A 26,767-nucleotide genomic window follows, 5' to 3' on the forward strand; every position below is an offset into this window, starting at 1 on the left:
ATCATAGAGATGAAAGAACTGCATAGAAAACCCCATAGAGACTGAAATATTTGGTAACCAGACCTCCTTATTGTTTGGTCCAAAACTCAGCCAATCAGTAGCAAGCCCTGACATCACACTCCCCAGCAGAACTCTCCTACCTCAGATTTCCAACTGCCTTCGTGTGAGAAAGGAGTCTCCCTGAGCTCTGCTCAGTTTGTTCCTTTGTGAACTTGTGACCTTTTTCAACTGCTGAATTTCTTCTGGACTAAGGTATTGTGATCCATATTATACCTTAAAATGGCTGAAAGCTCTAAGAGAGGCTTTTCAGGCCTTACAGATCCTGTGGGAAAGCCAGGCTCTTTTCAGAAGATCCTCACAAGGACTGCTTATACTGCCTTCACCCCAAGCATATAGCAAAAGACTGCAAGCACTGCAGAACTTTTTCTGCTAACACTTTAAGAGATCATGAGGCACGTCTTCTGTTGTGGCTTCAGAAGACGGCCACCTCAGATTCTGATTCAGAGGAGGAATCCACTGGCCAAGCTTCCAAGAAGAGGAAATCTTCCACTTAAGAAGATTCTGTGGATTCTAAAAAGCTGAAAACCAAGGGAAAAGAGGCTTCTTCTCTCCCTCAAACTCCTCTGAAAAAGTCCTATGGTCATAGGGCGGTGTCTTCTGCCCCCTCATCCAGTGCTGTGGTGTCCCAGTCTGTTAATCCTGTCAAAACGTCGACGACAACATCGTCGACGACAACCATCTCGACGAAGACCATCTCGATGACAACAACATCGTCGACGACAATATCGTCGACGACGACTCCGTCGACAGGGAAAGCTACATCTCCGTCGACGAGACGAACAACGACGTCGACGACTCAGTCGACCATGACGGCACAGTCGACGGTAGCGTCGTCGCCCATCCCGTCGACGACATCGTCGACGATTATTCAAATTCTGATGACGAGCTCGTCGACGAGAGCCTCGTCGACGGAAGCTCCGTCGACGAAGGCATTTAAATCGCCGAAGTCAAGGACCATGATCTCTATCAGATCTTTTCACTCGTCGACGGGCCCGTCGACGATAAGGAAATCTTCTGAGTTTATATCATGGACGAAGATATCTCCACTTCATACATCAAACTTACTGGAAATGCAGGAATCAGACGGTGAGGAATCTTCGGGAGTGGCGTATAGTCCCTCCCAACTACAAATCAAGAGTCAGGACACGGATGAGGAGGACGTTTACTCCTTTAAAGATGCTACTCAGACTAAGTCCACAAGATACAAATCTTTTCAGGAACCTTGTGATTACGAGGAGGAAGAGGAAGAACAGCAACCTGAAAGAAGGGAAGAATCTATATCAATGCCTGCATCGCTGGTAACGGACTTACGTCTTATGATTAATGATTACTACTGTTGCTTCCTTGAGGCTAATACCCCTAATTCGCCGGCTCCAATCGTTCAGCCTACAGCACCAGTAAAACAGTCTTTACCTGCAGTGCAAAGAGTGCGTTCTCCACCGATCGTCACAATGAGAGATGACTTGGCAGACAGTGATGGAGATGATCAACCGGAAGAGGGTGAGCTTATTCAGGACGCTCCGGCTGGAGTAGAATGGGATGAGTACATTTTACCAACAACCCCTTCATCTCCATCACCAGCGAACTCGCCTCCTCAAGACATTGGAGGGTTTCATGATCTAATCGAAAAGGCTGCTAAAAGATTTGAACTTCAAATGCCGGTTCAAGACACAGAATGTTTCTTATATGATTTTAAAGAGGACTCAAGAAGGTTAAACAGATCGATGCTGATCATACAGCATGTATGGGATGAGGGCCTCAACATTTTGAAGACACCAGCTTCAGTGGCAGCGTAGGTTCCAAGGATTGAAAAGAAATACAGAGCGCCAGAAACTTTGTCTGCGTGTTTGATAGGACATCCACGTCCGGAATCGGTAGTGATGCAGTGATGCGGTATCCACGTCTATGGCTCCGCCGGATAAGGAAGGAAGAAGAATGGATGGAGCGGGCAAAAGATTTGCAGTAATGGCAGCCTCTACCATCAAGGCGGCAAATGCTTTGGCTCTCCTTAGCCGTTACAACAGGCAGATGTGGTCCGATATAGCGCCACTATTGGCTCATCTACCAGATAATAAAAAAGAAGAAGCAGCGGCTATTCTACAGGATGGATCAAGAGCGGCCTCGGAATCCATTGATACAGCCATGGATATATCTTTGATGGCTTTTCACCAGATGGCAGGAGCAGTGTCGCTTAGACGGCAAGGTTGGCTGAAAGCTACCTCCTTTTCGGCCTGTGTTCAGGCCAAAATAGTCGACATGCCCTTTGATGGGGAAAATCTTTTCGGGAAAGACGCACTCCAGGGCATTAAGGCAGACACGGACACGGCGCGGGCGCTGGGGTCCCTTCAGCAGGGAAGATTTCAATCATTTCGGAGAAGAGGAGCTAGAGGTCAAAGGTCATCGTATCAGTCGAACAGATACCAGCCTTACAACCAACAAAATTACCGACAATATCAGTCTAACCAGCAATATCGCTCCTCAAATTCCTCTTTTCAACAACAGTCTAGAGGAAAAACCACGCCTCGAGGCAGGGAACAGCAATCTAATAGACGGCAATGACTTACCCAAGGCGCCCTCCAACTGGTTTATATCCGAAAACAACCATTATCTGTCTCTCTTCTCTAAGCATTGGATGTCAATAACATCAGACAAATGGGTATTGGATGTAATACACAAGGGACATAGCCTAGAGTTTGTTCGAATTCCACCTCATCACCCCCCAGTGTTCAGACAACACCAACACCTATCAGCTCTAAGAGCAGAAGTTCTATCGCTTATTCAGAAGGGAGCTATAGAGGAAGTCACTTTTCAACAGAGGAAAAGGATTTTATTCGCACTTTTTTCTGATAAAGAAAAAACAGACTTCAAAATGGAGACGGGTATTGGAGCTAAGGGATTTGAATCAGTACATCAAGAACATCCCCTTCCATATGCTTTCACTGCACGAGATCCTCTTGCTCATACGACAGAAAGGTTACATGGGATCTCTGGATCTTATGGATGCATATTTCCATGTTCCAATTAATCAGAAACACAGAAAGTATCTGCGTTTTGTAGTGGAGGGGCGTCACCTTCAGTTCAAGGTTGTTACCCTTCGGCCTAAAATCGGCACCACGGGTCTTTACAAAATGCATGGCCCCAGTCGCAGCTCATCTACGATTGCAGGGGCGTCAAATTTTCCCAACCTGGACGACTGGCTTGTAAAGGGTCCATCTTACAAGAAAACTCAGATCTCATTAAACAACTGCATGGATCTCTTTCAACGCCTGGGTCTGCGGATCAATCTGGAAAAATCTTCAATAGTGCCCTCTCAATCGCTCCAATTTCTAGGTGCTTTAATTTGCACAAAGGAAGCGAAAGCATATCCGTCGGAGGAGCGGATTGGGAAAAAAATAAATCTAGCCTCAACCCTGCAGTCAAAAAAGTACACTTCAGTAAGAATATACAAATCCTTGTTGGGAATGAGGTCTTCCTGTATCCCACTGGTTCCAAACTGCCGTCTACAGATGAGGCCTTTACAGGAACTACTAGACGATCAGTGGATTCAGTCTCAAGTGTCATTCGAGGATCGGATCATCATTTCTCCTCCAATGAAGAAAGCTGTGTCATGGTGGAAGCTACGAGAGAACCTGGTACAAGGCTTAACTTTCGAACCCCGACATCGTTATGTAATGACGTCAGATGCTTCGCTGCAAGGTTGGGGGTAGCATCTTCAAGAGCTAGAAATCCAAGGTCACTGGTCCGAGCAGGAGGCATGTTTGCACATCAACATGGAACTGAAAGCGGTGTTCCTGAGCCTAAAGGCTTTCCTTCCCAGAATATGCGGTTCTACGGTACTGATAAAAACCGACAGTACAACGACTATGTTCTACCTTCTAAAACAGGGAGGGACAAGATCAAAACCACTCTCGTTCCAAGCTCAAAAGATCTGGAGATGGCTCATACGTCACAACATATCTATTCAGGTTCAACACATCCAGGGAATACACAACACAAAGGCAGATGTTCTGAGCAGAACAGCCAGTGTGTCAACTACAAAGAGTCTTTCAGCGGTGGGGCACTTAAAATTAGATTTGTTCGCAACCCAGGACAACTCCAAGTGCGAGCAGTTCGCCAGCAGATATCCACAGATGGGATCCTTAGGAAATGCACTGCATTTGAAATGGACGGGAATGTTCGCCTACTCGTTTCCTCCATTTCCCCTGATTGCGAGAGTGCTTCGCAAAATGAGGTCGGAGCCATGCCATGTGATTTTAATAGCTCCAGCTTGGCCGAGGCAAGCATAGTTTTCAGATTTTCTCCAACTTTCTGTGTGCAACAGAATACAGTTTCCCATAACTCAGGACCTGATCTCCATGAACAAAGGACAAATTCTCCACCCAAATTTAATGTTGCTGCACTTATCTGCATGGAACCTCACGAGTATGAGTTCAAATCTCTAAATATTCCTCAGGATTGTAGGAACATTTTGTCTCAATCTCGAGCAGCCTCCACAAATAAAACATATGTGGCAAAATGGAAAAGGTTCTGTCAATGGTGCGCATCTCAGGAGCTTCATCTGTTAACAGTTTCTCCAGAGCAAATCTTGCCATATCTTCTTTACTTATCGAAAGCCTGTCTTTCATATGCGTCATTGAAGGTGCACTTAGCGGCAATTTCAAGATATAGAAGAGTTCCAAATCAACCTTCTTTCTGGTCGCATAGTGATCAAGGAATTCATCAACGGTCTCTTCAGGGCGTTCCCACCGATTCAACGCCCTCCGATCCCCTGGCACCTTAATACAGTACTATCTCAATTTATGAAGCCTCCTTTCGAGCCAATACATAAGACAGACCTGCAATTCATTTCTTGGAAGACAGCATTGCTTTTGGCCCTCAAATCTACAAGAAGGGTAAGCGAAATACAGGCCTTTTCAATAACAGAACCCTTTCTTCAGTTTTGTCAAGACAAAGTGATTTTAAGGACAAACCCTAAATTCATTCCTAAAGTTCCCACAATATTTCATCTCAATGAACCGGTAATATTATCTACTTTCTTTGGAAGTCCTTCAACAGATGCAGAGAGGGCTCTACACTCACTAGACATTAAGAGATGTTTAAAATTCTATATCAACAGGACAAAACCTTTCAGGAAGTCTAACCAACAGTTTATACATTTTGAGGGACAGAGAAAAGGACTGCCTTTATCAAGATCAAGTATTTCAAGATGGATTACATCGGCTATTGTCAAATGTCATGAAAAAGCCGGGAATCCACTGCGCTCCAAGGTACAAGCGCATTCCACTAGAAAAATGGCAACTTCAATGGCATTATTTGCAGGAGTGTCGCTGCCAGACATTTGCAGAGCAGCAACCTGCAAGAGCTTCCACTCTTGTACTAGACATTACTGTCTAGATACTGCGTGGAAGGAGGATACGGCAGTGGGACAAGCCGTTCTACGGCGTCTATTCCAATAAGGTACACCTTTTTTCTATTCAACTATTTTCTATGTATACAAGAAAAAAAGCTGGGAGTACTATATTTATCTCAGAAACAATCCAGTATTTAATCATCAAGAAAAAACACAAATAGATCTTGAAACGAAAAATATATATTGATATACAAATTACAATCACAAAAACAATCGAATTCTTGTCTTTCGTGATGTTGAGCAGCCGACGCGTTTCGTCCTATAGGCAGGACGTCATCAGGGCTCGTACAATTATAATAAGGCTCCTCTGTCCTTGGCTTTGAATTCTGAACCTTAAATCAAGGCAGTTTGATACAAGAGGTCGATTCTTCACCAGTGTACCGATATTAGTAATTAACTTATAAACCACTAGGTCAATTCTTCTCTCAGATCGATTTATCCCTTATTTCTTAAATCGAGAGTTCTTTAAAAACTGCTCTGCCAATGAAATGTCAAAACCCCAACTCAGTGTAATGCCACAACAGGAATAATTAACATCTATTAAGCAGTGTTCCTATCACTTCCTTCCGAATGAATCCATTCCTTAATAACGTGGCCTCATGTTCATCCTCATCTCCACACCATCCGGGTACGATAAATCCCGACCTTCGGAAGGAAGTGATAGGAACACTGCTTAATAGATGTTAATTATTCCTGTTGCGGCATTACACTGAGTTGGGGTTTTGACATTTCATTGGCAGAGCAGTTTTTAAAGAACTCTCGATTTAAGAAATAAGGGATAAATCGATCTGAGAGAAGAATTGACCTAGTGGTTTATAAGTTAATTACTAATATCGGTACACTGGTGAAGAATCGGCCTCTTGTATCAAACTGCCTTGATTTAAGGTTCAGAATTCAAAGCCAAGGACAGAGGAGCCTTATTATAATTGTACGAGCCCTGATGACGTCCTGCCTATAGGACGAAACGCGTCGGCTGCTCAACATCACGAAAGACAAGAATTCGATTGTTTTTGTGATTGTAATTTGTATATCAATATATATTTTTCGTTTCAAGATCTATTTGTGTTTTTTCTTGATTAAATACTGGATTGTTTCTGAGATAAATATAGTACTCCCAGCTTTTTTTCTTGTATATGTGCATATCTAGTCTGGGGTTGGGACGATGCCCCAGTAGCTGGTGGAGTGCTAATTAATACTATTATCAGAGTACTATCCCTATTGGTGCGCCCTACTATACCCTACGTCGTCCACGAGCCTTGTTGTGTAACTATTTTCTATGTATGCAAATGTGTATATATTCATATGTCTACAAGGGACTAATTTCAAGAATGCACAGACTGATGAACAATGTTTATTTATGCTCTAACTTTAAATGCTGTTCTATGTGATTATCCAGTGATGGTGAATGGTGTTAAATGGTTATGACATCACGAAATTTAGGAGCAGAACCACAATACAAAGGTTCTATCCTGGAAACTCAATGATTTTTGGGTACTACTTGCTACTCTGATTCAAGCATGTGAATCTATGAAAAATTCAATACTGGAGAAGAAACTAGTTACTTACCTGTACACTATAGTTCTCCAGTGTTATCTTTCATAGATTCACATGCGCCCGCCCACCTCCCCGTTTCTCAGGCAGAACCTTTTACCTCTGAGTATATCTATGTCTCTCACTTGGGGTCGGAAATCTGAGGTAGGAGAGTTCTGCTGGGGAGTGTGATGTCAGGGCTTGCTACTGATTGGCTGAGTTTTGAGCCAAACAATAAGGAGGTCTGGTTACCAAATATTTCAGTCTCTATGGGGTTTTCTATGCAGTTCTTTCATCTCTGATACTGCTTTGGTCATTCTGTTACCGTGAGACTCCCACCATGACGACGGGGAAGATACAAGCATGTGAATCTATGAAAGATAATACTGGAGAACTATAGTGTACAGGTAAGTAACTTGTTTCTTTTAAAAGGGAAATAAAGAGTTAAAACCAATCAACGTACTGGAACTATATTGGCATACATTGTACATTGTGCATTTGGTTTTCACTTCTACTGCTCAATACCGTGCTTCTAGTTAAACAATTGAGTTTTGCTGCAAAATAACCGCTTGAACCTTTTGAAAATCCCCAGGTCTTTTTGTTGGCAATTAATGTTTTCTGTGGCATGTTCCTAAAGAAAATGGAGAGGCCCTTCTTTCTAAATCGGTGCCATTATCTTTTGATATACATTAATTGTTCACATAGAGTTCTGGTCCAAGTTACTGGCACAAGCCAAGTTGAAAGGCACTTAATCTGTTACACAAGGGTTGTAGGCGGAGATACAATATAGGGGTAATCTAGGTGGCGTTGCTGAGTTTCAATTGGGAGGGGTTGTGGTGGGCTGTTTACTGCAAAATTCCAGGTAGTTCATATGGCTGATGATACCATAAATGTATAAAACTTAATTTGTGTTACTAGTGCTAATATGGATATTGATGCGTTCATGGAGTAAAAATGAACGGTCATCCTTATTAAAAGAATCGCCTGTTCCAAACCACACATCTACCTCGACAAACAACTATGCAGTCAGGTAGCCCCATGTGTCCTAGGCCTGGGGTTACTGATTGATGGGTCACAGGTGGGAGGGTGCATAGCTGGCGGGCAAACACTTGAGCAGGAAACTCTTAATCAATTTCACTGATAGACATAGCGACATTGCAATGGTCAGGGGAGATTGCCCCAATAAAGCACACATGGCTAGAGTGGGTACGAGCGCTCCTAAAACGCCATTAAAGTCAGATGCCACATGACTTAGGAAAACATAGCCAATCAGGGCCTAGCACACACAGTGATCATGCTCTCCCCATGCCGAACATCTGGACACGTTCACCACTGTTTTAACACAACTGAGCCACTGAGAATTGATTTATTTTTGTACACCAATCCATGCTCCACCTTACAGTAGCCTATTTCTGGACATAGACAAAAATGTGACGCATGTTCACACACCACCACGTGTCATGCTCCATCATAGGGCTCCCCACGCTCTTCAAAAACCCAGTTGGATGAAGAGCAGGCCTACACCTGGAAGTCATGGAGACCCTTCTAACTAAGAACAGACCTGTGACCTAGAACAATTAAAAAACCATGTGATATGCCAAACTAACCTTTATATACACATTCACAACTGCCCACACTGTGTCCACGCAGGTAAGAACCCACCAGTAGTGACCATTCATTTACGACTAAAGGCAGTAACCAACATTTCTCACTATACATGGTAAGCTGGAAACTTTTGCTTGTTGGAAAGAGACCACAAACTTGATGTAAGTGGAGACTGTCCTCATACCCACTGCCTGTAACTGTTCTCCCGGCCGAACTGTTAATTAAACACTGTTCCTGTTTTACCAAACACCTCCTGTCTTCTGTTTTTTAAGGAAATTCCAATTCAAGCAACATTTGGTAGTACCACCATACAACAGAATCTACAGCAAATAAATGAAACTTGATTTAATATTCCATGTGGAGTTTGTAGGGTTCTTGCAATGGTGGATAATGGTATGCATCATGAGGCTCTGTGATGAAGTACTGCTCAATGCTTAGATCATCTCAAACCGGCAAAGATGGAGATCATTTGAGTCTACTTCATAGGTTTTATTGCACAAGGACCCAAAATGAATACATTTGAGAGAACTGGTGCTGCCAACTTTCGGAGTAAAAGAGGGAATGAGTACATTTTACCTACAATATGGCAATATCATCAAATAAAATAATTCTGCAACAGGGCGTGGCCAAGGAGCCGATAATGGTGGGCGCGTGAGCTCCGAGCCGGCCCACCACTTCTCAGCTTCATTCATCGGCGTCCAACCCAGAGACCGTCCTATGGCCGTTCTGACTGTGCCAGGGAGTTGTAGGGCTGGCTACAATGCATACATCTGCTCCTAGTTGCAAGGGAGAGTGCCTGAAACCCAGACGGCGGCTGGAGCCGGGAAGCCTCAAGATGGCGGCCCGGGGCTGAGAGGAGCCCCGTGACAGCTGCGGAGCCTGGAGGCTACTGGGGCTTGTTCCCTGCCCTGCGATCCTTCATCCGCCGACTGGGCTGAGCCGTGGAGCATTGTGCCCATGCAGACGAGGGCCTGTCTGCGCATCTGGTCAGTGATGGCGCTGCCGTGATTGAGGCGATCACTTAGGAGCACAGTCCCTGGAGGTGAGCTGCGGGGCAGAGTGCATGTTTAGAGCCCAAGTCGGGGCTCGGGAGATTGGTGTGTAGGCCTTACCATAGGCCCTAACACCGGAAGAGTACCTGTTGTCCCGGCGTGGGTGCACCACAGACCAAACGCAGGGGACCGGGGTTCCCCAGCGGAGCCTGGGGACTAGGCTGAGGGGGTGGCCTCCCTGAGGGTGACTGTGGCCTGGGGGCTCCTCCTTGAAGTGGGCCTGAGGCCTGTGGCGCCTTGTCGGTGGGCCTGGGACGCGACCTGTAGAGGAACGTCTGCGGCCATTTTGATATGCTGTTCCTGCTGTGGAGGGCAGGGGGAATCCTGGTTCGGCAGGCCTTCCATCTGTGTAATCTGTCTTGCATTGCCCTTTAGAGTGGTGGGCCTCCTTGGCGAGAGTTGAGGCGCCACAAGGGGGTGCACCCTGAATTGCGACACGAGTGGCAGTGAGCACATCGCCGCCTGAGCACGTGCGGGGTCTGCCCGGAACGTTGGTGTGAGCGATGTTCTGGGTAGAGCATCGGCCATCAAGGAGCCACAGAAGCATGCCCTGCTTTGGGCCCTACAACGCAGTGACGTTTTTAGTAATTGGAGTGTCGGAGTCCTCCAGAGTCCCGCAGGCCTGCACCTTAACACGTGGTGAAATCACGAAGCCAGTTGCCGGTGGTGGCCTTCCCTCCCCAGCGCGTTCCAACGGCCAGGAGGCTGTCTGGCGCCATGGGCAAGCCTCAAAGCCGGCAGTAGGGGGCCACGTACAACCCGGAAGACCGTGCCCAGGGGCAATCGCAGACTGCTCCGGAGGACCCAGTACAACAGCAGCTGGACAAGATACTGGAGGCTATTGCTGACACGAAGGCTACCCTCCAATAGGATATCAGCACGGTGGCAGTAGGGCTCGGCCTCCTGCGCAAAGAAAATAAGAAACTCTCCGAGAGGGTGATAGAGACTGAGTCCAGCATTACAGCAATAGCCCCCGCCCAAAGGCCTTGGAGCAGCAGGTGGGAGCCCTCACAGACAGGGTGGGCATCCTGGAACGGAGGGCCGAGGATGCAGAGGGACGCAACAGGCAGAAAAACATTTGAGTCTTGGGTCTGCTGGAAGGAGTTGTGGGCGGTGACATGGTGTCCTACTTGGAACAGTGGCTGAAGAATGAGGTGGCGTCTGAGGGCCTGTCGACCTTTTATACCCTCAAAAGGGCCCACAGAGTCCCGGCCAGGCCCCCGCCGCTAGGGCTGGTGGTGGCCCGATTGCTACATTTCAGGGACAGGAATGTGCCACTGCAGCTGGCATGCGTAGAGGGCCCCTACATCGTTAAAGTAAAGTCTCCCTCTTTCCGTACTACACTCTGGAAGTACAAAGGAAGCTGCCCCATTCCTGTAGGTCAAAAAGGCATTAAGGGAGGAGGGTCCCCAGTACTCCCTGATGTTCCCGGCCCGGTTGCAGATCACCTTGGATGGTAATACTCACTTTTGTGGCATCCCGAATGAGGCCTGGAACTGGATCGAGGCCGACACGATTGGGTAGCCTCGGCACGCAGGTCCTCAATCCAAGTTGAGGAAAACGGCAGAACTAAGAAAGCGCTCCTGAAGACGCCACCGTAGAGGAACTCCTAAGAAACCGATCGCGTTGCAAACCGAGAAAGAGAGGGCTGAAGCCCTACAGGCGACGGTGGCGCTTAAGCAGGGTGGAAGCCCCTCCCCAGTGATGGATGCCCACTCCTCGAGGGATACTGGGGGACATAGACTCCGACGCCTCCTGCAGTGACAGCGTAAAATTGTCAGTGGCGACTCCAGGGACGACTGGTGAAGTCATCTAAAGCTGCTTGGGCTTTGGGGTGGGCCTGACCCCCTGGTGTGTTGCTGAACTGTTGGTGGTGGACTCTGGTCTCGAGATGTCCTGTTCTCGTGGGGCCGGCGTGCTCCGAGCAGTTTGCATCAGAAATATGTCTCTTGCTGTTCACCCCCCCTTGAGTGCCTTACTGGGGTAGGGCCTCACTAAAGGCTATGTTCCACAAGCTGTTTGGGCTACTGGCATTTGTCAGGCTTCCCTGGGGTCGGGGAGTTGTTCAACATGGGGATTTATTTGTTGATATTTTTTGTTTGGTTGTTTGCAGAGGAGGGCGGTTGTGTATGCATGAGGGAGCGAGTGGGGCAGGGGTCTCCCTTATGTTGCTGTGGGATGGATTCCTGTAGAAATGGCAGGTACACCTAACACTGAGGTTCCTCACATGGAACCTCGGTGGCATGAGAACAATGGCCAAGCGCCACAACATTTACTCCTACCTGCGGCGCAGGGATGTGCACATTGCATTCCTCCAGGAGACACATTCTAACAAGGAGGAGGCCGCCGGGAAGTTGAAGAAGAGGTGGCGGGGTCAGATTTTCGCGACCACCTTCGTGGGTTGATCTGGGTGAGGTCTGGGGTTCCCTTCGCTCTTGAACACCTATGGCTTGACACTGAGGGACGGTATGTCCTGCTCACGGGGAGACTAGCGGGGCAAGAGGTTGCGCTAGGAAATGTGTATGCACCTAACCTGAACCAAGTCAGCTTCCTGGAGTCTTTCTCCGCCTCCCTGGCTCCCTGGTTGACGGGTTCTCTAATCCTGGGGGATGACTTTAACTGTGTGGCGGCTGTTGCTGTTGAACATTCATACCCTCCTCTACCGGGGACTCAGCCACATCGCACAGCATTGGTTTTCCGAAGCTGGATATCCCATTGTGGCCTTGAAGACGTTTGGAGACTTCAACATGCGGGAGACAGGGATTAGTACTTGTTCTTTTCGCTGGTCCACCAGGTTCACGCTAGGCTGGACACATTTCTCTGTTCCCCGACCTTTAAAGGCTCCGTTTCCCATTCCGAATATCTGGGGTGCACTCTCTCAGATCATAGACCACTACTCATGCTACACCAATTACTGGGCGGCATCCTCTGATCCCTACATGGAAACTGAACCTGTTGTGTCTTGAGGATGGCCCCTTCTTGGCCTCCTTGCTGGCATTGGTCGAAGCATACTTTCCTATCAATGCCAACATAGCCTCCTCTCCCCAGGTGGAGTGGGAGGCGTTCAAAGTGGTTATGCAGGGCCACTGCGTGGTTCAGGAGTGTAGGGCTCACAGGGAGATTAGCCAGGAACTCCTAGATCTGGAGGGGACCATCAGTAGACTAGACAATCTACAGGGTGCGGATGATGTGACCCGGGAGTCCTTACAGGAAGCACAGGCATGTTATAATGAAGCGTTGGGCAGGCTGAGGTGTTACAACTATAAGGACTACTTAGATAGTGCAAAGGGAGGAGGGGAGGGTGGGTCGATTGTTAGCGCGATTAATTAAGCCTGAGTTGGGGGGAGTACCTGTTACGCGGCTTGGTTTGGACTCTGGAATGTGGTGCACGACCCAGATGCCTTTAATGACGCCTTAACGTATTATGAGAAGTTGTATGAGGCCCTGTCCACGGCCCCCTTGTCTGATATACAACAATTTCAAGGTCCTCTGCCACTCCATACCTTGGAGGCGGATGCACAGGAAGACTGGGGACCCAATCACCCTGCAGTAATTCAGGGCCACCATAGCGGCGTTGACGCCTGGGAAGACACCCGGGCCTGATGGCCTCCCGGCCGAGTTCTATCAGCGTTGTACTGACACAATGGCCTCACGTCTGGTGGCGTTGTTTGCGGAGACATACGAGGGTTGGGAGGTTGCCCGACTCCTCCCAGACTGCGCCTGTGATCCCGCTCCCTAAGTCTAAGGAACCAGACGCTGGAGTGAGGGACTATCTGCCTCTTTCCATGCTCAACCTGAACTTCAAGATCGTGAGCAAGGAGTTGGCGGGCAGACTGCTCCCGCACATGACGTCCCTGATCCACCCGGACCAAAAAGGGTTTATCCCCTCCCTCAATACCTCCTATAATCTCCGCAGGCTCTACTCCGTACTGTACCATGTTGATGTACCATGTGGATGCATCAGCCCTCCGACAGGCGGCGGTTTTGTCTGTCGAACTAGAGAACGCGTTCGACACGATGAGCTGGTAGTACCTTTTTGAGGTGATGCTACGCGTGGGTCTGGAAGATGATTGGGTGCGGTGAATACGGCTACTTTATGCCTTGCCCACTGCGTGAGTCAAGACAGGCCAAACTATATCTAGGCTGTATAGGATTTCTCAGGGGTCCCGGAGGGGATGTCCCCTTTCCCCACTCCTAGTTGCCCTGGCCGTTGAACCACTAGTACAACTGTTCAGCCGGGGGGAGGGGGAGGCTTGAGTAAGAGGGCTGAGACTGACCTTATACGAGCGACAGGACCACATCTCTCTATATGCGGATTTCTTGTTATACCTTACGGAGGCAATTGGAAGTGCTGATGAGGCTCTACATATCCTGGACGACTTTGGTCTGCTTTCAGGCCTCAAGGTTAATAAATCCAAGACATATCTGTTTCCCCTAGCTGAGCCTATGCCCAGACCTGAGGCGCTGCCGGTCGACACTCTTTAGGCGCAGCGCACCTTTAAATACTTGGGCATACATATTTTTCATGACCTAGAAGATCTAAAGGGCGGGACCCTCAGAAGGGTGCTGCGTTCCCTTCGCTCCTGTGTTCATTTCTGTGTGCACGTTACAACTACCCATCATGGCCCGGATCACACTGTACAAAATGGTTATGCTGCCCCGGCTGTTGTACTTTTTCGTTAATCTCCAGGTTTTAATGCAGAGAAGCTGGTTTCGTCCTATGCATGCTCTTCTGCGGGAACTGGTATGGGGTGACAGTCGCCCAAGGGTGTCCCTGAAAACTCCACAGCGCCCCATATCGGAGGGAGTACTAGGGGTGCCGAATTTCGAATTTTACATGCTACCCGCCCAGATACAGTGGTTAGCACAGTGGGTGGAGGGTGTGAATGGGGAGAGAACATGCCTGACGGACCTGGCATCCAGTTCAGGACTGGTGACTGCGAAGCTACTGCTGCTGGCTACACCCGCCACTTGTTACTCCTTGCTGCAGCCTACTGCCCTCCAGATGTGGTGATGTCACAAGGAGGGGCAACAATCCGCAAAGTATTCTGCTATGCTGCCTCTGGTGGGGCTGCCGCATGGGGACCCCAAATCTATATTTACGAGTGCCAACTGGCCAGATGGTCGAAGGCCGGCCTGGACAATGTTTGGGACTGCTATTTAGATAAGGCACTGATTCCTTTCGCGGAATTAGTGGATGGTAGTGGCCCCCCCCCCTCCCTGGGTCAGTTTCTACAATATGAGGCGCTGACACGCATGTTCACGCATTTATGGGGTTCCGGGAGGGAAGAACCTGATATGCACCCGGTCCTCCATGCCCTATTCACTCTTTGCACCGCGAGCCACCTGGTGAAATGGCTTGGGGTCATTAGTAGAGACTTTTGTCGGCCCCCTCGATGCATCGCTGGATCGATTGGACAGGATCAGGGGTAGGGTCCCTACCGACTCTGAGTGGCATAAGGTTTTACATTACCCAAAAACGACCTCCCGTAATACCCGTTTGAAATATATCCAATTCAATTACACACATATGACCTATATGACTCCTCAGCGGCTTAAAGTGACGTACGGGGGGAGGTGCGACGTTGTCCCAGATGTGCCCACCCGGATGCTGACTTTGGCCATATGACCTGGGATTACCAATGGGTGCGTCTTTTCTGGGAGGCAGTGTTGGGTAAGATCAAAGACGGGTATTTCATCAAAATGAGGGAAGAGGAATAGGTGTCCTATCTGTTCCCCATAACTAGGTAAGTTTCATCAAAAAGGATAGGACACTTGTAACCACTTACTCCAAGAGATATATTGAAATATGATGAAAAACCCTCATAAACGTTGTGTTTTACGAGAAGCGGTATATGTTGTTCTCCGCCCCACACAAACGTTATGGCAACAGTCATTGGGTTTTTGCATTCAGTATCTTGCCAGCCTCACCCGAGGCGATCTCTGGTTTTATCGTGGCAGTGTCCAGAGAAAGTTTGAGTGACCCCACTGAAGCTGAAAAAGTGAGTAAAATAGTTTCCAGGCGATACTGTATTTTATTCAAATCGCTGGTCCACTAATTAAAATGTAAGGGTATGCTCTGGGGATAATTAGGAATCCTTAGCATAGGTCATTAGGACAGAAAAAACGTCAACATGTTTCTGCTCTCTTGGCCCGTGGGTCTAAGAGCATTCGTCAGGACAACAATAAACACACACAGTTAAAAGTATATTGTCACTATTTTGTGACAATAGTGGGTCTATACAACATAATAGTCTTACCCATGTAGGTTCTGAATAGTCACCTAGAGGATTAGAAAGGAAAAAGGGGGGGGTGACAGGTGGCATTTTAACAGTTTTCTGTTAAAAAACGTGGTCATTAAGAACATGCATTGTGTTTTTTCAAAAGTTATACGCTCATGTTAGAGACATATGCAAGTTTTAGGAAACAAAACAACATAAATGACATCATGGCGAGTTAAATCAAGGAGTGGTGTATCAGCGGTACGTAGTGCACAAAAAGCTAAATCATTTGTGACATTGTATAACTATTTTTAAATCATACCTCTATTTAGGGTGTACACAGAATGAACCTGGATAGGGAAAACGGAAGTATTATGAAAATATTACTCGTACCGAGTGTTTGGTGCTCAATTACCTCATGTGAGGTCTTACCTTTAGGTAATTGTTACCAGGTCCCGTCAGGAGGTACGGACTTTAAGTCCCAGGCTATAAAGATACCAAGAGGGGGGTAAGTGTGAGGTTGCTGTCTGCCGGTGGCATTGGGGCAGCGAGCGGTAGGGGAAACACTCACCCGCGTTGGAAGCGTGTTCCGCGTCTTGTGCTGGCTCTGCCTCCTGGACGCTGGGAGCACGCTTCCGATGGCGTTTTCTTCGTTATCGGCCATTGCGCTAGAAAGAGGACTGCTTTGCAAATGATCGAGTGACCTGATTAAACTCAAAATTAAGCGGTTTAACTTTCTTCAAGTGCAATAATTTTCATTTTAGCGTTAATAGGGGAAAGTGTTTGTAATTACCATAACGCTAGATGGGAAGCACAAAATTTGAAAAAAATTTTGAAAAAATGTGCAACTAATGTAAAGAAACGTTATCTCGTGTTGGACTTGCACTTAGATGTTGTATTTCAACGTGCAAAGTGGTGCCATGAGATTTCATCATTTAAACCATACTGATTCGTTTTCAGACGGTCAACCCAACGTTGTTCCTTTTCATACAGTACCTTTTCAACATTGGGTGTCCCTTCTGGTATTTTTTCGATGACAGTCCATCTCAAGTCCTCAATGCTGTGATTTTGCTCAACGAAATGGGAACAGAGTTTAGTGGTGTTCTTTTTTAGGTTTGCAGAAGTCTGATCAAGAACCTCAAGCTGGTGTTGTGGCACAGGTTGCACCTTTGATTGCCCGTGCCGTCAGGGGTTTGGTTCACAGGGAGGCAACACATGGGCTTACGAAGTCGGTGGGAGTGTTGGCTGGGTGCAGAGGAGATACCAGTTGTGTGGGGGCAGGGTGTCGGGAGGCCATCCCGTACTTGCTCATGGGTAGTTTATATTGTCCTTTCCAATGGCCATTAGTGATTTGACACGTCCACACCACTCCTCTGCACAGGTTACTCCTTTTTCTTCCTTTTCTTTCTTCTTTAGGGTTCGAACGTCGATACTGGCTTGATAAGTCCATGTTTATAGGTATGCACACGATGGACCGGTGTTGAGCAACTGCCCACATACCCGTTGTAATACAGCTGTACTAGTGAAGCAAGTACTGGTGAATGTAGTTGGTAACTGATGTTGTGAATTGTTTTGATTTTTCCTTTTTTTCCTTCTTTGTATTCACTGTATTGCATTATATAAAATGCAAATACAAATACATTTTTTAAAAAAATAGAACAATTCTGCACTAAGGTAATGGAACAAATACACATAATGGTGAACACTCCCAGATTACTACACCCTACGACTGCGCTGTTAGGAGTATGGGAGGATACAGATGCCTCTGTGTATATGTTGTTTGCTACGTGGCATAGTGGTTTCTAAAATGAGGCAAAGCCCAGACTTGGAGGAGTTCCATAATTCTATTGATCTAAATTTGGAAGAGAAATCTTGACTGGTAAATGAAGATCAAACAAAATGTACGTGAGTTCGTCGCTTCATTTGGGAAACTTTGGGGGGCATAGTGTAAGCATTTTCTGTTTCACTAAAATGTAATGCACCTGTATAGAACTAGACATATGAAGTAATGAGGAGTGGAAGTTCCTGTATCTGCATTGCTTGACCAACTTATTTTATGCCATCTTTACTGAAAGAGCGACTTCACCCATCACCGTATAATATGATTTTGTATTTTTGGTTTTTCATTTTGTTATAAAACTAGGAAATACAATACAAATATCCTTTAAAAAAAAAAAAGTAATTAAGTCATATGTTGTAAACGAATACCTGACTGAAATAGAGCAAATCAAAGATCAGGGAACGGCTTTAGAGAACATATTTATCAAAAGTGGTCTACCATCATGTACCTCTTTGTGATACTGACCTCGAACATTGTACAAAATGCTCAAACTTTCACTGCCCTGCTTTAAAAAACAAAACAAATGGACCATAACGACTACACCCGCATTTATCCATCCTCTGGATTACTGCCTCTTCTCTTCTGTATTAACTTTTGTTTTCGTTCTTTCATTCGTCTTACTTCCAGTAGCTACCGAAATTCGACTAAATTGGATTGATCCATTAGATACATATTGGGATATTCTATTTTTTACTTAATGGTGTTTATTTACATATTTTAAGTACATGTTCCATATTGAGTAAAATCAAAAACTTTATGAAATAAAATATATTTATGCAATGCTACTTTTTCTTGCTGCTAACGATCATTTTTTTTCATTACGTTTAGCCTTGCCATGTGATATACACAGACTATCGACCTACCCCTCTCCAACATTACATCTTCCCAGCCGGAGGTGATGGACTACATCTTGTGGTTGATGAAAATGTACGTTTGATTTCACTTGGTAAATTCTGGTGCCTGTCTTGTTAACTAACCAAGCCTTGATGTGCCAACCTTTGTAATATAAATGCTCGCAGAACAAAGTGGAAGACTGGTTAAAAGTAAAGCTAAAATACCAAGTTGTTGAACCATTAAAGATCACTTGTTACTAGTCTAAGTATGATACTGTCAGCCAGTATTTGCACTGTACCAATTACAGTATATAGTAGCTGTAGCACACCTTCGTAGTACATTTTTGTAATTTTCCTTTTCTAGAAAGATCATGTTAGTTAGGTGGGTCAGGATGACTCGTTTCAGGTATGCTCTGTCCAAAACCAGCAATGGCCACAAGTTCTGTAGATAAGAGTAGAAAAGCAGTAGAAAAGATGCAGTATCATATTTTCCTATAGTTTCATTCTTCTGTTTGTTTTGGGAAAGCCACTCTGGCCTTTACATTACATTTCTGTAAATTTCCAACACAGGATTTTGGCCCATATTTACAAATAGTAGTCACCTTTTCCTTAAAGGCGGTCAGTAATGGTTCCAAAGTATTAGTTAATATGATTATCTTCGTCTGTTTTATTGTAGAAAGTTGGACTCAAAGTTGCTGCTCCTGTACATGTGGTGTTTAATGATTCTGTTCCAGCACGAGCATCCACCTAACTGAAATACGTATTTATACCAAACATAGTTAATTCGATTTTCTTAGCTATTTCTTTATCAGGCTTTTTAAAGCACAAGCCTAGCCCATAGGCCAGCAGAGTGCTGTACATATTGAGTATATAGCTGATGCGATGATGCATGTTTTTTCACAATAAAGAATAAATTGCACCACAATAGATTGATGTGGGGAGGGAAGTGATGCAGCCTGGGATAGTAGGATTCTGTAGAGTTGAATTTTAAGAGATTTACTGAATTGCAACACTAAACAAACAAGTCTGATGTGTCATTGGAGGTTTTCCAGTGTTCCTATGCTGAAGTAGACTCGATATGTGCATTTACATGAATCTTGTGAATTTCCAGCCTGAGCATGAATGTACTTCTAATACTGCTTGCACCACGAGACACATTGGCTTTAAAAGTAAAGTAGTCTGGTTTATTTAAATGGATTGCTATATACACTACACTTCTAGGGAGATGTGCTCTAATATTCTTTGGTTGGTGATTAGTCTAGTCACTGCATGAGCAATTGAATTATTAGGTGCCAGTGAGGACTGTATAAGACTAGTCAGTTGTGGCCTGTGCTGTGGGTCGAAATTTGCAAATGGAAGAAGGGTTTGAATTGCGCAGTAATATAAACGCAAATCCTACTTTTTGTACCCTTTTTAGGTCGAGCGCAGCATGCATGCGCTGCTCTAGGAGATGACATTTAGAAATCGGTCAGCTCTTTTCAAGCACTCGTGCTTGTGCTGGCATCCACCTTGCGAGAGAGAGCAGCGGCGCACAGGGCCATCTGTTTGCAATTAGACTGGCCACACAAAAGTCTGCACTTTTTAAGCACTCGTGCTTGTTTTTTTCCTTGCGGTAATGCTCGCAGTCTTCTGTGACGTAACCTGGTGCTGCCACATTCCAGTGATATTACTTGGCCGCGTGCTCGTATGTGCTTTTCAAGCAGTCTTGCTTGTTCATCTTCTCTGTAACCCTCTACTCGTCGAACTACTGAAGAAATGCATTTGAAGTCTTCCACTGTCTCGAATTCCTCTCAAAAAGGCACCATTTTTTGTTGATATTTACTATCTTCTAAATATTGCTCTTGTGAATGTTTAAGAAAAACCAAAGGGGATGATGGACGGAGCGTTGACAATACAAACACTCACCCCCAGTCAACTGATCTGGGTTTAATCCATCACCATCTTTAGCTCACTCCGCCACCCCAGTTCAGACATGGCCATATGCAAATCAGTCTGACCCTGTGCCTCATGGGAACAGTCCAGCCCGAACTGCCAAGCCATGTCTTCCCTGGACCGGAATCAAGCTTCCCAGGACCGGTTTCTGGCATTTCAGCCGTCTTCAGCCGGGCTTGCTTGAATCCAGTGGCAAAGTGAGCAAGGGACTCACTTCTGTGCATACCCTGCCAACTTAGGGCGAACAAAGAAGACATGGCTTGGCATGCGTAGCCGGTGAGTGGGGTCCGGTGCTGGTGTGTGTGTGTGTATATGTGTGCGATGGCGGCGGCGGGGGGAGGGGGGTCTTTGTATGTGTGCGTGCGTGTGTGTAGGTGCGCTGGTGTTTGTGTGGGGGGTCTCTGTGTGTGCGTGTAGGTGCGCTAGTGTGTGTGTAGGTGCGGCGACGGGGGGGGTGTGTGTGCCTGTGTGTGCGTGTGGCTGTGTATGCATGTGGCTGTGTATGTGCGCATGCGTGAGTGTGGGTGCGCGTGCATGCAGTCAAATCCCGCTCCAGAGAAGTGCGTGGCACCCTCTTGTCCCTCATTCCCCCGAGCCAGGCAACATTAAGTCTCCAGCCTGGACGCATCCTTCGGATGCTAATTCCAGGCGAGACCTAAAAAGGGCCTGTCATGTGATAACGCTCTGTTGCTGTGCACATTTTCTTCAGTTTTCATAGGCTCACAATTGTACTTAAAAGTAGCAGCCATCCATCAGCTTGTCTAGTTTCCAAAGAATAACTTGGTAAAAATGGAGGCCAGCGAAGAACAAAAATATAATCTGGCCATAGTATTTATCATGGTACCTTTGTTTAAATGATTTCGTGACAGAAGAGGCAGAGCTAGTGAAGTGTCCAAAATTTAAACACACAGCTTAATAAACCGGAGGAGGCAGTCAAAAATATGAAATAAAAAGACAGTGATGTATGTTGTGAAATATTAAAGTGTCACTTGCAGACAGCGACATAAGTCCCCTATTGTTAAACTCTAGCACCCTCTTTTTCTACATTTCTAGAAAATGTAGACTAAAAGTGAATAGCGAGAACTCTTCTTGTATACAAAAGCTCACGTATTGCACCATCTAAATCCAGGCTCAATGACCAAAGGCCTTAATCTCGGATAGTGGATGTGAATTCATAAACACTGTATTTGGTTACACGTGGTAACACACTAACTATACTGATTGTTTTCTTTCTTGCTTGTCCATGCCTATGAGAATTATGATGACTAATGCAAATTGTTAACATATTAACATTTGTGAACAATGAGTATGCAAAAGAGTGGTGACAGGTGCCAATTTTCCCCAACTTGTGTGATGTGATCAAAGTCTTCAAAAGGAGAGACAAACGGGATACACATAAAGTAGAGGAACTATATTGCAAAAAAGTATACGAAGGTAATAATATACCCCCATCTCCACATGTAAATTGAACAAAACAAATGTTGACAACAACAGAACAAATTACATTACCATGAAAATTATAATAAGACAATGCAATACTAGAACACATTTACAACTTTTTGGGAAACAAAAGAAAAAAAAATAATTATGCTGTATTTAGACTTTCAAATAGACAGTTGATCTAAAATACCTTTGGGCACTTGCTGCCCCTCCCGAGGAACATCATTTCCCAAACCACCACCACTTATGTCTTCTGGACAGGGGTCTCTGTCCCTCCCCATATTCCCAATTAACTATGGGTTATCCATCAACATGTAACTGTTGACACCCTCACCATTTCTTGTTACTTTTGAAATAAAGCCACCTTATAAACGCTTTCAATTATTTCCATTTACTAGTTAAATCTACCCCTCACACACCTCCCTTCTTTGCTTTGGAGAGCTGTTTCTTTCACTTCAGGGCAGCTTTCTGCTGTAAGTGAGCTGCATGCCTAAACACATAAGGTCCAAAGGTGAGACCTATTGGCATTGCTAATGCTTGTTATATATGCTCCTTTAAGGACACAGTATTTCTGATGGCTACTTCTAACCATAGATTCCTCACCTTTACACTATCGCTGGGTGCCGGACTTCATCCGGTTAGTTACAAAAGCAGTGCTCCTGTGCATCGGTAGGTGTTATGTGGCTACACTTTTGATTCATACCACGTCAGAAGTGTTGGAGTGGGACTGCAGCTAAGCGCCACCTGTGCATGCTGATGTCTGTTCCTTTCTTTCCACACTTTCTGATATGGATCTGGAGCTCCTCTCTTAATTTGAGTCATTCGTACAACCTTTCCAAAACATTGTGCTAGGAAATTGCCCCCTCCAAAAAATACAAGCTTCAAACCATGTTGGGACTGCAGGAAGTAGATGTGTGTCAAGGACCTGCCTTTGGTGCCTGTACTTTGGTTATTACTAAGTCATACAACATGTGTTCCTTCATGCACCTGAAGGCGATTTAAAATGGAGACGCCAAGCTCCACATCATTGACCACAAAAGGCTGCGATTGAAGCTCAAGTCATAGACTTGGTCTCTGTCATGTGGCCACTTCCACAAACTAGCCTTTTTCCTGTTTGAACTTTTCGAGTAAGTCCAAGGGGAAGTCCAGATGCAAAGCCAAAGCAAGGCTTAACCCCTATCCTGCCACTTTAGCTTGAGAGAGAAAATGCAAAGGCTTCAAGATCAAAGTCGCAGTCTGTCGGATAACCAGTTACAGAACCGATTCCTCAGCTGGTCCTGACACACCCAAAGTACCTTGGGCCGTTCTTGTCCCTTCAGACAATACTGGCCTTCAAAAAGGCAATGCAGCATATCATTGGAGTGATTCTGGCACCATTTGGTGCATCTTTGGACATCAGGGAGCTGCAGGAGGTCCAGGCCTTGGGAACTGGGTCTGTACTGACTCTGGTACAGACTTCCCCGTCTGCCCCATAATCCACACCAGTTCCCATCATGCTAATGCGTAGCCCACAAGCAGTAATGAAAGACTGGATGCCGATGCCCATGTCAGACACTGCATCAACCTTGTCCAGAGCTTAACCAATGTGTAATTACGAAATAACAGCAGTGCAACCAGTCATTATGCAACCTGCCTCTATCCCCTGTCCGAAGGGCAGCTGAGTTGCTGCATCTGCAGTGGCCCTCGTTGGGATGGAAATGCTCCAATTAGGGCGTACCTTGTCAAAGCCCTTGCTTCTATTTAATGATTCCCTCACTAAAGCCTTGATGGCATATGGGCCATACCTTGTTCTTGACTGCCTATCAGCATGTCAGTATCCCAATGACAAAGGCTTGTGCCACTGATTTGGACATCCTAATTTAGCCCCTTATAGCAGACAACCTCATTGTGCAGTCCTTGACCAGTAAATCAGGTCTAATTCCTTCCCCAACAACACCATCTGATAGGGAATCCAAAAGGATTGTTGCTTTTAGTAATGGGATGGTTTTGCCGCTTGCCTGGGCATGCCTACATGCATGCTCTGTGGAACATGGCCAGCAAATTTTGTCGGCGGTTCTGGAGTACCTTAGAGCTACTCTCCTCGGGCAATACACGTTGAACAAGATGCAGTGAAGTATATGATCCATCCAGGTCTTGATAGAACCAATTGCAGGGCTATTGGCACCAGTGTTGTGCTCAGGAGGCATGTGGGGAGAAGATTAATTGGATTGTCTGGCAATGTGCAGGTGTGAGAAGCTGGCTTGGTGTACGGTGTACACTTCTGTAAGTGGGCAACTTGCACAAATCCAGACAACCCCTATGGTGATTTTAGCGATCTTAGACAACCTTAGCGCTCTAAGTGGTAGCTGTGGACAGCAGCCTACAGGTTTAGCCCAGAAGGAGTGTAAAGCTGGTAAAACAAGCTGAACATAATCTTATTGATATAGACTTAAGTGTAAAAAAAACAGTGTGTTTATAACAATATGTATTTATTATAGAACACTCACTAACACATACAGGTATCTCCTAGCCGGAGATGCACACACTTTCCAATAGAAACAGTTAAGTAGCACGTAATACACAGTGGTCACCAGGGGTAGACCAAACCAAATACTAAAATAGTTGTATGCAAACCACGACTCAAGTCAAGACCATACCCAGAAAACGTTGAAGTGCCTGGGACCCAAGGAACCACCCAAGGTAAGTAACCAGGAGGCCGAGTGGGAACACAACATTGGGATCAATTCAAGTCAAAGGGTAAGTCGCTGTTGCATTTTTAAAGAAGGATCCTTCCCAGTGGACCTTAAAGAAACCCCGTGGAAGATAGCAGGTTGGAGAGCCACCCCACCTGTGGATACCTTAGGGACCAGGATACCTGCCCCAGGGGAGCCCAGTGCATAGGTGTGAAGTGACGTTGGAAACTGCTGTCGAACCCAGTGGAGGACTACAGGAAGATACCACTGCAGGAGAAGGTGAAAGTGTCCAGTGGAACACAAAGGTCGATTCAAGTCGAGAAGTACCTGAAAGCAGAGGGGACAGAGTCTATGCCACTTGGAAGTGATCAGGAGGCACGTGAATGCCCACCCATGTCGGGTTCTTACCAGAGAGTTGACTGTGACCTTGGAGCTGGAGCTGTGAGGACCAGGCAACGCTGTGGAAGACCAGGAGCTGTTCACGAGCTGTCCCAAGTGGATGTCCAGAGTAGAGGGGTCGGTGTCCAACGGTAACACCATCAAGCCTTGGAAACTAAAAACAACGTGGAAGTCGATGAAGGTGCAATGTCGGGACCAGCAAGGTCCAGGTGACTCACCACGAGTAGGGGAGTCAGGACAGGCCCCAAGCAATCAGGGGAGCCCAAAGAACTCCAAGCTGATCCTCAAGTGAACCCATAGGCCAGAGGCACTGGAGTCGTGAGTGGACCTCGAACAGCTCACCAAAGAAGCAGGTCCACGATGCAAGTGATGGAGTGAGGACGAAGATCTTAGTCACTGGAGATGCTTGAGGTTGGGGCTACTTGGAGCCCGTAGATCTTGGTGGAACGAGCCTTTGCAACTGCAAATCGATGTGGTGCACAGGGGTTTGGTTCCTGCAGTTCCGACGAGGAACACTGGCCTCAAACTAGGTGAGAGGACAGAGCAGGCCTCGGGGGATGTGAAGAACCACCACCTATGTTGCTGAGCCTTTTGGAGTCTTTCGGAGCCCAGGATCAGCAGACTGGTCAGCTTTGTTGCGGTGCCTGCAAATGCAGGGAAGTGACTTTAACTTCAAGGGAGATTCCTTCAAGTGTCTTTGGATGCCCACAGGCCTTGGAATGAGCCTGTATGGTGCACAGGCACGGACATTGCAGCAGACTAGCAAGGTGAGCAGACCAGGAGCAGCAGGAGTCTTCCCAGTTGCAGCCTTGCTGCCCAGAACAAAGTCCAGAGTGCCCTGACAGTCGAAGAAGTGATGTCTTAAATGAATCTTTTCTCACAATGAATCTAGGGACCCTCCCTCTGGTAACTCCGTAAGTACCCTAAGGAAAGGGTTGGGACAATTTGTCCAGTTTCGTGCCAGAGCTGGAGCAAACGGCTCCCTGCACTGGTTAAGACTGGACTATGCATGGAGGGCACCAAGTGTGCCCTGCACGCAGACTGTGGTGCTGGCAAGCGCCCCCACCCTGCCCCAATACACTAAACCCTGTCTGGGGGGTGGTCACACCTCCCTGTGACAGGATACTTTTTGTTCTGCCTTCCCCAGCCCGAGATTGGTCCAGCAGCAGGAGGGCAGAAACGTGTCTCTGGCAAGCAGCAGTCCTAGCTTGCTGTCTGGGTCTGGAAGACTGGTACCAGGAGCACCGAGTAAACGATGTGGGGTTATGATTCCAACATGTTTGATACCAAACATGATATGATTAGTTACAGCCAGTTTCTAGGTTGTCATCGCGTAATGATGTGGTGCCTCTCTACATGTTATATGGCTGTCTCACTTACAACCCGGGAGAATGGACTTCGTAGGCTGGAGGGGTGTCCTGCTCATGCAGAGGCTCCCTCACACTCTGAACCAGGCACCCTGCCTTTAGGATTGAAAGGCCTGCCTAAGGGGTGACTTATCGGTTTTAAGTGCAGTGACCTTAGATACAGGGAAACCTATATCTTTTGTAAGTGGTGCTAGCATAGGGTGACCAGATTCTCAAAACAAAAAAGGGGACAGGTCATAGACATAGAAGTAGGACTACAGTTTGCAGTAACCATCAACATAAAAGTAGGACTATTTGACAGCTGTCATAGACATAGAAAAAGGACTACAGTGACAGCTTCCTCCACAGACCGAGATGAAGCATTCCAGACAACAAATCAGAGGTCTTTTATTGGCACTACTCTCCT

At 46.4% G+C, this 26,767-nt stretch overlaps 1 protein-coding gene across 1 annotated transcript in view; it reads left to right on the plus strand.

Annotated features, from left to right (window-relative positions):
- Positions 1-26,767, plus strand: part of MTREX (Mtr4 exosome RNA helicase) — an 865,138-nt gene that overhangs the window by 216,542 nt on the left and 621,829 nt on the right. The window contains exon 9 of the mRNA XM_078675087.1: positions 18,547-18,645. Within this exon, the coding sequence (XP_078531213.1) occupies positions 18,547-18,645 (99 nt within the window). The remainder of the gene's footprint in view (positions 1-18,546; positions 18,646-26,767) is intronic.

Source organism: Lissotriton helveticus, chromosome 2_1 (assembly GCF_964261635.1).
Source record: "Lissotriton helveticus chromosome 2_1, aLisHel1.1, whole genome shotgun sequence".
NCBI lineage: Eukaryota > Metazoa > Chordata > Amphibia > Caudata > Salamandridae > Lissotriton > Lissotriton helveticus.